Source organism: Macaca fascicularis, chromosome 17 (assembly GCF_037993035.2).
Source record: "Macaca fascicularis isolate 582-1 chromosome 17, T2T-MFA8v1.1".
NCBI lineage: Eukaryota > Metazoa > Chordata > Mammalia > Primates > Cercopithecidae > Macaca > Macaca fascicularis.
The window spans coordinates 745,819-756,457 of NC_088391.1; the positions used below are offsets into that span (position 1 = coordinate 745,819).

Here is a 10,639-nt window from a genome sequence, read left to right on the forward strand (position 1 = left end):
GATTCCAAATAAAACAAATATTCAAAAATTTGATGAATAAACACTGGAGTCTACAGTAGTATTTGAAGGAGATCTCACAAACAGGTTTGGTTTTTGAAGGTTAGAACTGATGGTCTAGAGAATTCATTTCATTCCAGAGAGAGAAAGGAGGAATTTCTTGGGTTCCTTCAGGAATGAGTCTAGCTTTGCCTCATCTTTGTTTGAACTATGGATACGGCAGAAGAAAACATGATGATTTCACCGATTTAAGGTGCAAAAAGTCACTGGGTTCTCTAAGAAGCCTGGGATTTTTCTGCAGGAAAAATAAGTTTGTTGAGAAAAAATGAGTTGAGGAGGCTGTTACTGAAGTGAAGCAGAATTGTTTTTACAAAATCTGCTCATTACCCACTCTGTAATGTGGATAAAAATTATTCAAGCAAAAGGTCCTCTTACTGTTCCTGGAATGCAGTGGAAAGAGAACAGATTAGTTTTTTAACCTTAGAACACAACCACTAGAAACGTTCTACCTCAGATGAGATATTGCCTAATTATTTTCAAAAGACAGTGAAAAGTGATGGATGTAAATATTTGCTACAAAATAAATACATGCTAGAAACAGAAGCATCTGGGTGAGTTATATTAGAGCTACCTGTGTTCCCCTGTCACTGAGATTAAAACAAAAATGTCCAATACAATCATTCACAGCATGGGAGAGGGGAAGGTGAAGGATGGAAAGGCCAGTCATAAAAGGATCAGAATTTCAGTCCATAAGGAAGTGGCTTTGTGCATTGTCTGTTGCTGTGTGCAAGGCAATTGGAAATTCTATTCACTTTGCAACTGTGGGTTTTCCGGCCTGCTTCCTTTCTAAAGTATATTACTTTGTTTTTGGTTCATGAAGTTATCCCTTTCTGTTTTCTGGAACAGCTATGTATTTTCTTTATCTGTCATCTATCTACTTGCCTATCATCTATCTATTTACTATCTATCTTTTCTACCTTTCACTATCAAGAGCTGGGGTCAAGCAGGATAGAATTGCAGTGTATGTTCACTCTACCATTTAAAACAAGAGCTCTCGTAGGCATTCTCCATCATATCACAAACCTGAGCTTTCTAAAACAGGGTGTGGCAAGCTACCATGCACGGGCCATGTCTGACGCAGTCTGCGTTTGTAAGTAAAGTTGTAATGGGACACAGCCACGTACATGTGTTATATGACGTCTCTGGCTGCTTTCATGGTACAATGGAAGAGCTGAGTCATTGAGAGAGAGAGACCATAAGGCTTGGAAAACTTAAAATAGTTAACATTTAGCCCTTTGCAGAAAATATTTGCTGACTCTTGTTTTAAAAAAATCTCTGTTTAAAATGCTACCTATTGCCTTCTGGATAAAATCACAGCTCTTTACCACAATCGACACAGCTTCAGCCCTGCTTCTATATCCAGCCTCATCTATTATTTCTGCTCCTCCTCCTTATTTTCCTTCTGGCCATGCTGATGGATTGTCAGCTTCCCAGATGTGCGAGAATCTCTCCTCCCTTCCCGACATTCTCCTGCTCTCCGTCTGCCTCTCAAGAACTTCCTGTCCCATCTCTCATGACAGATCTCTTCTTCATTCTTTAAGATGCAGCCCCTTTGCTCCTTCCTTAAGGATGCCTGTCTGGCTCTATTTTGGGTGACATGCTCCTTCTGCATCTCCCAGAGCCATCCTGTGTGTGTCAGCTGTGGCATTTCTTTGCATCTCTGTGTCATATATCACCAAATCTGCCTAAGCTTGCGTGAGTCACTGCATGACAACTTCAGACTCCACCAGCATTGTCCCCACTAACCACGAGGCTTAGACATTTGTCCAGTATGCTCAGGGTTGTGGGGTGGTAGCAGTAACCAGCTGGTGAGCATCATTTCTTACATCATAATCAAATCTGTAGATCTCTGCCTTTCATACATATTTGGAGTTTAAAATTAGCATAAAGATTTTCCTTAAAATAAGAACAAATGACTTGAGTAGGCTTTTGGAATGTATGATATTTTCACTGGTTCATTTCTGTGTTCAGCATTCCCACATGAATCTAAACACGACTCTACTCTTAGTAACTGTGTGACCCTGGGACAGTCACTCAATCTCCCTCAGCTAAATTTTGTTGTGTGAGTAATGAGAAGAGCGTTGTGATTTGTATTTAGTGAATAGTAACAAACAAAAGGCATTTAGCTTTCTGGAAGCTGGTATGTAGTAGATCCTCATGAAATACTAGCTCTGTTGATAAAACTAGACCAAAAGAAGCTTTCAAAGTCAACAACAGTATCATGCAGTGAAGGACGTAGATAAGAAGCTGCTGCCGCAGCCTGCAGCTCCTGGAGGCCCCTTTTGTCCGTGATTTAGCAGGAATGCACTACCTTTCCATGAGGAGACAGTGCCCACAGAAACCAAGGCCATTCTTTGAAGACAAACATGTTTTAATAGTCTTTACATTATGTAATAGTGTAATATAAATAATAATTTATTATTAATAATACTGTAAAATTATTTACTTTATTATGTTATGACTTTTGTACAGGCCTTTACACGCAGGTATTCTGAAGTTGGTGGTCTGTGAGTAGCATCGAGTGATGACTGACACACTCTGACCTGGGGTAGAACAACACGTGCCCCTGCAGTTTGCTGAATTTCAGGGCATCACCACCTTTTTTCAAGAGTGTGTTTTCCTGTCCTCTAGAGTTTTGCCCACTTAAGCAATGGTTTTGCTGTAATAAAGAATGACACTATTGGCCAGGCACGGTGGCTCAAGCCTGTAATCCCAGCACTTTGGGAGGCCGAGATGGGCGGATCACAAGATCAGGAGATCGAGACCATCATGGCTAACACGGTGAAACCCCGTCTCTACTAAAAATACAAAAAAAATTAGCCAGCCGTGGTGGCGGGCACCTGTAGTCCCAGCCTGAGGCAAGAGAATGGCGTGAACCCAGGAAGTAGAGCTTGCAGTGAGTGGAGACTGCGCCACTGCACTCCAGCCTGGGCGACAGAGCAAGACTCTGTCTCAAAAAAAAAAAAAAAAATTACACTGTTTATCAAAATATTACTTTGAAGAATACTGGTTCACATAGTTCAAGTTTTCTTAAACTATCAGGCCCATAGCTAATGCCAGTGGCTCCAAGGATGAGAAAGTAAAAAGGCCTTTTTTTCTCTTTTTTTTTTTTTTTTTTTTTTTGGCCAAGACACAAAAACACCACATTTCAAACTTTACTGTCTCATGCTACTCCCTGGAAAATTAAAAGTGAACATACTCCCCTCCCAGCCCAATCACAGCTAATGAATAACCAAGATCTCCTGCAGGTGCCTTTGCCTTGGCTCTGTGAGCCTGGAGTTGCTGACTGGCACTGGGCAGCAGGCAGCAGAGCTGGTCCCATTTCTCCATGTTTTCCCCACTCTGTGGGGGACACAGGCACATTGAACAACCTGGGTCCTGGCCTGGCACTGGCTGGGAAGCTATTTGATGTCAGGCTCAATGTGGACTTCTGAGTTGAAAAGAGAGTATGGGTCACCCAGACCCACTTACTCATTTTACCAAGAATGAAAATGGGGATCTATTCCAGACATGAGAGTACACATTGTAAGGCTGTGCAAGCTCGCCGCACTTGTATACACTCAGCACACACTTACTGATTGCCCAGCATGAGAGGGGCTCTAGTTCCCGGGGTCCCACCCTCCACAGAGGACAACAGCACCTCGAGGGACAGATGTGCAAACAGCAAGGTGGGGGCCCTTCTGCTGGAGAGGTGGCCTGGGAGGATCCTTAGAAGAAGTGACAGCTGAGCTCTTCTCTGAAGGGTGAAGCTGAATTACTTGAAGCTTAGGGTGAAGGGGTGTCCAGGGAAGTGGAGCCTGTGAGCCCAAAGTACGAGCATAATGACTTGTCCAGAGAAGTGTAACAAGTTCCATGTTGTTTCTACGTGAAATCTGAACAGGAGTCACCAAAGGAAAGAGCAGGATCCTGGAGCCAGGGCCTTGGATTTCACCCGCTGGCAATGGTAATGTTCACTGGGAATTTTGGGGGGCAAAACGTAAGTGTTTCCTCTTAGCTCCAACTCTCTGTCTCTCTGTCTCTTTCTGTCTCTCTCTCTCTCTCTCCCTTACTTTAATTTTTGTATTATCCGAAGAAAACACAGATGTCTCAGACGTGGGGATTAGCAGTCTTCCTCTTTCTGGATGACTTCAGGTGAGCACTTTGGCCTCTGTGAGTTTATTTACAATAATTCACGAATCTTGCAAAAAAAAAAAAAAAAGTCATGGTAGCAGAGGTTAGAGAATCTCCTAGTATTTCTTCTGATACTTTGAATTTAATTAATCTTCATCTTCTGAAAAGTCACCAGTTGCACAGTGAGGACCATAAAGGGAGTCTGTTTCCGTGGTTTGTGGCTTCAACAGTCGGTGGTTTTGCAGCAACAGCATTGCACGTGGGTTTTAGGCTGATGATGCTCAACAGTGGACAATTCTCTTCACCTGCCTGGGCCCCACTGCCCACCCTTCCATACAGTGCAGGGTCACAGCTGAGCTCTCCGAGACACCTCGCAGGATCTCAGCTTCTGAACTGTCAAGTGTCTTCCAGGTGAAGGCTTGGTCTCATAGCCTCTGTGGCTTCCTCCAGGTAACACTTGCGTTTTTTACCTAACCCTGGTATTTGTGTGACATGTGTGTGAATGTGCTCCCTGTGGCAGCGCTGAGGAAGGACTCAGTCATCACAGATGCCAAAAGGCAAACGCAGTGTGCTTTTTTCCAACATCTCCAGTCTTGTATTATTTTTACCCATCAGCTCATTTGAAAAAAGGAAAAAAAATGCTTCCTGTTAGAATTAAATTCCCTCTGGAGATAATGGGTATTTTTTAAATCATTCATTTTTTTATGGTCACATTTGCTCCCAGTTCCTGCCAGGATCCACTAGAGGGCAGACACACCCCTGTGTGTGGCGCTTGCTGAGTGGTAATAGGAACAGTGCCTACCATCACCCACTAGAGGGCAGACACACCCGGGTGTATTTGTGTGGCGCTTGCTGAGTGGTAATAAGAACAGTGCCTGCCGGCATCCACTTTCAGCATTGTGGGAGGCCAAGGCAGGAGGATCAGGGGTTTGAGACCAGCCTGGGCAACATAACTAGATCCTGTCTCCACAAAAAAATTAAAATAAAAAAAATTAACCAGGCGTGGTAGTGGGCCTGTAGTCTCAGCTACTTGGGAGGCTGAGGCAGGAGGATTGCTTGAACCCAGGAGGCGGAGGTTGCGGTAAGCTGAGATCACGCCACTGCACTACAGCCTGCGAAACTCCGTCTCAAAAAAAAAGAAAATGTATGATGGAAGTGGCTTGGTGGAGGTAGAGACTGGGAATAGAACATATGGCTAGTGTGGTAATCCAGCTAAGTATTGAATTTGGATGGTAGAAGCTCAAGGGGGTTAAAAGGTAGAATTAACATAAGTTTGTGACCAATCAGATGACTTCTAATTTTCTGGCTTGGAGGGTGTTTTATGATTTATATGGGATAATGCAAGTAGCTTCAGTGACTATCTCTCCAATATATTCATTGGAAAGTTCCCTGGGATGAACCCTACCATTTGCTTTTCTTTGTTTGAAACCAAGCTTGCTGCTGGAAAAAAAATCACTTAAGTAGGGTTATTACTTGCTGTTGAAATTCATGATCACAATCACTCAGAACTCAACACTTCCCGGCAATCTTTATTTTTAAATTTTTTATTAAAGAAAAAAAATTTTTGAGACCAAGTCTCACTATGTTGCCCAGGCTGAAGTGCAGTGGCAATTTACAAGCACAATAATAGCTTGCTATAATCTTGAACTCCTGGACTCAAGCAATCCTCCTGCCACTACACCCAGCCGTCTTTATTATTATTATACTTTAAGTTCTGCGATACATGTGCAGAACGTGCAGGTTTGTTACATAGGTATACATGTGCCATGGTGGTTGGCTGCACCCATCAACCCGTCATCTACATTAGGTATTTCTCCCAATGCTATCCCTCCCCTAGGCCCCTACCCCCTGACAGGCCCCAATGTGTGATGTTCCCCTCCCTGTGTTCATGTGTTCTCATCGTTCAACTCCCACTTACAAGTGAGAATATGTGGTGTTTGGTTTACTGTTCCTGTGTTAGTTTGCTGAGAATGATGGTTTCCAGCTTCATCCATGTTCCTGCAAAGGACATGAACTCATCCTTTTCATGGCTGCATAGTAGTCCATGGTATATATGTGCCACATCTCCTTTATCCAGTCTATCATTGATGGGCATTTGGGTGGGTTCCAAGTCTTTGCGATTGTGAATAGTGCTGCAATAAACATACGTGTGCATGTGTCTTTATAGTAGAATAATTTATAATCCTTTGGGTATATACCCAGTAACTGGATTGCTGAGTCAAATGGTATTTCTGGTTCTAGATCCTTGAGGAATCGCCACACTGTCTTCCACAATGGTTAAGCTAATTTACACTCCCACCAACAGTGTAAAAGACTTCCTATTTCTCCACATCCTCTCCAGCATCTGTTGTTTGCTGACTTCTTAATGATCGCCATTCTAACTGGCTTGAGATGGTATCTCATTGTGGTTTTGATTGGCATTTCTCTAATGACCAGTGATGATGAGCTTGTTTTTTTCTTATGTTTCTTGGCTGCATAAATGTCTTATTTTGAGAAGTGTCTGTTCATATCCTTCACCCACTTTTTGATGAGTTTTTTTTTTTTTCTTGTAAATTTGTGTAAGTTCCTTGTAGATTCTGGATATTAGCCCTTTGTCAGATGGATAGATTATAAAAATTTTCTCCCATTCTGTAGGTTGCCTGTTCACGCTGATGATAGTTTCTTTTGCTGTGCAGAAGCTCACTAGTTTAATTAGATCCCATATGTCAATTTTGGCTTTTGTTGCCATTGCTTTTGGTGTTTTAGTCATGAAGTCTTTGCCTATGCCTGTATCCTGAATGGTATTGCCTAGGTTTTCTTCTAGAATTTTTATGGTTTTAGGTCTTACATTTAAGTCCTTAATCCATCTTTTTTTTTTCTTTTTTTTTTTTTTGAGATGGAGTCTCGCTCTGTCGCCCAGGCTGGAGTTGGAGTGTAGTGGCGCGATCTTGGCTCACTGCAAGCTCTGCCTTCCAGGTTCATGCCATTCTCCCGCCTCAGCCTCCTGAGTAGCTGGCACTACAAGTGCCCGCCACCACAACCAGCTAATTTTGTTTTTGTATTTTTAGTAGAGACAGGGTTTCACTGTGTTAGCCAGGATGGTCTCAATCTCCTGACCCTGTGATCTGCCTGCCTCGGCCTCCCAAAGTGCTGGGATTACAGGCGTGAGCCACCGTGCCCGGCCTTTAATCCATCTTGAGTTAATTTTTGTATAAGGTGTAAGGAAGGGGTCCAGTTTTCTGAACATAGCTAGCCAGTTTTCCCAACACCATTTATTAAATAGGGAATCCTCTCCCTATTGCTTGTTTTTGTCAGGTTTGTCAAAGATCAGATGGTTGTAGATGTGTTTCTGAGGCCTCTGTTCTGTTCCATTGGTCTATACATCTGTTTTGGTACCATTACCAATGCATTTCTTTTTTTTCTTTCTTTCCTTTTTAAAGAGATGGGATCTTGTTCTGTTGCCCAGGCTGCAGTGCGATGGTACAGTCACAGTTCACTGCAGCCTCAAACTCCTGGGCTCAAGCAATCCTCCTGCCTAGGCCTCCCAATTAGGTAGGATTACAGGTGCACCACCATGCATGGCTTCATCGTGTTTTTCATTATTCCACTAATTAAGAATTTTCAATGGCTCCACATTGCTGATACGTTTTTATAAAAGCTACACTTCTTATAGTGTCATGCAAGACCTTTCGTGTTCTAGTTCCTGCCTACTTCTTCAGCCTTTTCTCTCTTTTCTTCCCCATTCTCAAATATCCTACCCTGTAACAATACTAAAATACTATCAACTTCTTAAACAATCACAAGATCGTTCCCTCTGCCTATAATTCCTGCCACCCACTTGCTGGCCAGGCAAACTATGAATTTGTTCAAGGATCACTTCTTATGAAACTTTTCCTGCCTACTCAGGCAAGGTTGAGAAATGGCACTTTCCCTCAGTCAACATTGGATAAAACAGAGCCCCAGGACCTCTATTACAGATATGAGACAGGGACTGTGCATAACGCCCAGGTTGGCATTGATGTTTTGTTACATGTGTAATTATGAACATCTCTGGGTGGCCAATTAGCCTCTGTTGACAAAAAAGATCAAGGACTATGATGGCTACGATGCTAACAGTTATAGGTTTTCAAAGAGAAAAGTTACATGTTTCAATGACACTGCCTTGGCCAATGGCTGTATTTTATTTGCAGCACCCAGAGTGCTATGTTAAAACAAGCATGGTCTTTAGTAAGCCTAGTCCTATGTTATACATTTACTGTTTATGGGAAGTTGCTGACATTTCTGAGCTTCAGTTTCACATCTGTAGTGTGGGGATATCTATTTTACAAGATTATTTTAAAACTTAAAGATGATAATTGTACATTACAATGCCTATCTTCTCATTTGTTGCCTTTAATTTCTTCATACTTGTGGTTTTATTTTGGCATCCTTTTGCTTCTCAACTGTCCTCTGAGATTCAAGTTAACCATTACCATTTTACAAATTCCAAATTCCAAGGTTTCTGACTCATACATAGACTAGAGTAATAGTAGTAGTAACGCTTAAGCAGGTCCCCCTGGCAATCTTTCTCCACCTTTCTCCTCAACAGTATCAGCTGCCACTATTTCCAGGTATGAAAAGCTCAGAGATATTATTATAATCACTTATTAATTTACTTTTTGAGAGTGTCTCATTCTGTCACCCAGGCTGGGGTGCAATGGCACAATCTTGTCTCACTGCAACCTCCACCTCCCGGGTTCAAGTAATTCTCAGGCCTCGCCACCACATCCGGCTAATTTTGCGTATTTTCAGTAGAGACAGGGTTTCACCATGTTGGCTGGGCCTGTCTTGAACTCCTGGCCTCAAGTGATCTGCCCGCCTCAGCCTCCCAAAGTGCTGGGATTACAAGCATGAGCCACCCGACTGGCCATATATTATTATTATTATTATCATATTTTAGATAGGGTCTCGCAATGTTGCCCAAGTTGGACTCAAGCAATCTTCCCGAATACCTGGGACTACATGCAGGCACTACAGCACCCCGCCTTAAATAGCTACAAAATATACCTTCCTGTAACAGTTCTGATAAATATCTTTACTTCGTTTATTTTCCTTTTTTCAGATGCAGTCTCCCAGGCTGGAGTGCACCAGCATGATCTTGGTTCACTGCAACCTCCACCTCACTGCAACCTCTGCCTCTGAGGCATGAGGTTCATTCAGGCGATCTTCCCAACTCAGCCTCCCGAGTAGCTGGGATTACAAGCCTGCACCAACATGCCCAGCTAATTTTTTTTTTTTGTATTAGTAGAGACAGGGTTTTACCACCTTGGCCAGGCTGGTCTTGAACTCCTGACCTCAAGTGATCCGCCCGCCTTGGCCTCCCAAAGTGTTGGGATTACAGGCGTGAACCACCGCACCCGGCCTCTTTGACTTTGCTTAAATGTCCACTTTTAGTAGTAAAATCCCAGAAAATGTTTGTGGGAGTATGTTTAACTAAAAAGCTCATATTTCCTTTTATTTTTGGGCAATTCTTAAGGTAAGCAAACTAATGTTGCATGATAAACCCCCATCAAGTATCTCACACTTAAGCAAAGACCTCAAATCATAGTCTGTGGCTTTATTGCAGCTTTCCTTCAAAATATCATGTGTCTGAGGAAATCCCTATCTTCCTATCAGACTAAAGAAACGACAGGACAGCGATTACACTTTTAAGTATTGGAGGGTTTAGAGCCCTAGATATTCTATATGCAGACTATTCATGTTTGTTTGTTTTAATAAACACTGGTCCAAAGGCTCATTTTCACAGTAGCTACAGTTTTTCAGTTCCAGAACCAGGTAAAGAAGGGCAGCCCCGTGATCCATAAAATCCGAGGATGACGACTCAGGGTTAGGACCATTTCTTGGTGACATTGAGATGGTCGAGCTGGTCCGCAATGAATCTATGCGGGGGGAACTTGGAGGTGGCGGCCGCCTTTAAGGCCTCGAAGGCCTCCCTCCTGCGCACCGCGGCGTGGCCGCGCTCCTGCTCCCGGGTCATGTAGGGCATGCTCAGCCAGTAGTGGTTCTCCGCCTCGATCTCCAGGCGGCGGATCATGTTCTGCTTGGCGCGCAACGACACGAACCGCGGCCGCCGGTGCTTCCCGATCCACTGACGGCCGGGAATGCGGTTGCGGCAGAGGAGCGCAGTCAGGAACATGGTGCCTGCGGAAGAGAGGGACGGGCTTTGTGGACGCGAACTGGCGCGGCCTGACCTGGAGAGAGCAGCGGGCGCGCGCTCCAGCTCACGCCTACGGGAGTTCCCGCACCGCCTCCCCTCCAGAGAAGCGGGGAGCCCAGCTAAGGCCAGCAGGCGAACAAGGCGCTTCCTACAGGACTGAATTCGCACAGGTACTCACCGGTCGGTTCCTCAGGACTCCGCGGCTGCCGGCAGACGCTGCGGCGTAAGCGCACCTGTCTCGCGGGGTCTCCTGGCGCCTCGGCGAGAGACTTCAGCTCTCGCGAGAGAGGACTGCGT

General features: G+C 44.0%; 1 protein-coding gene across 1 annotated transcript; it reads right to left on the reverse strand.

Moving 5' to 3' along the window:
- Positions 1-9,722: 9,722 nt before the first annotated feature.
- On the reverse strand, positions 9,723-10,577 carry MRPL57 (mitochondrial ribosomal protein L57). Its single transcript, XM_005585417.2, has 2 exons — positions 10,521-10,577; positions 9,723-10,326 (listed from the first exon to the last, which is right to left on the reverse strand). The coding sequence occupies exon 2, from the start codon at positions 10,319-10,321 to the stop codon at positions 10,013-10,015; it is 309 nt and encodes a 102-aa protein (XP_005585474.1). The 5' UTR covers positions 10,322-10,326; positions 10,521-10,577; the 3' UTR covers positions 9,723-10,012.
- Positions 10,578-10,639: the final 62 nt, after the last annotated feature.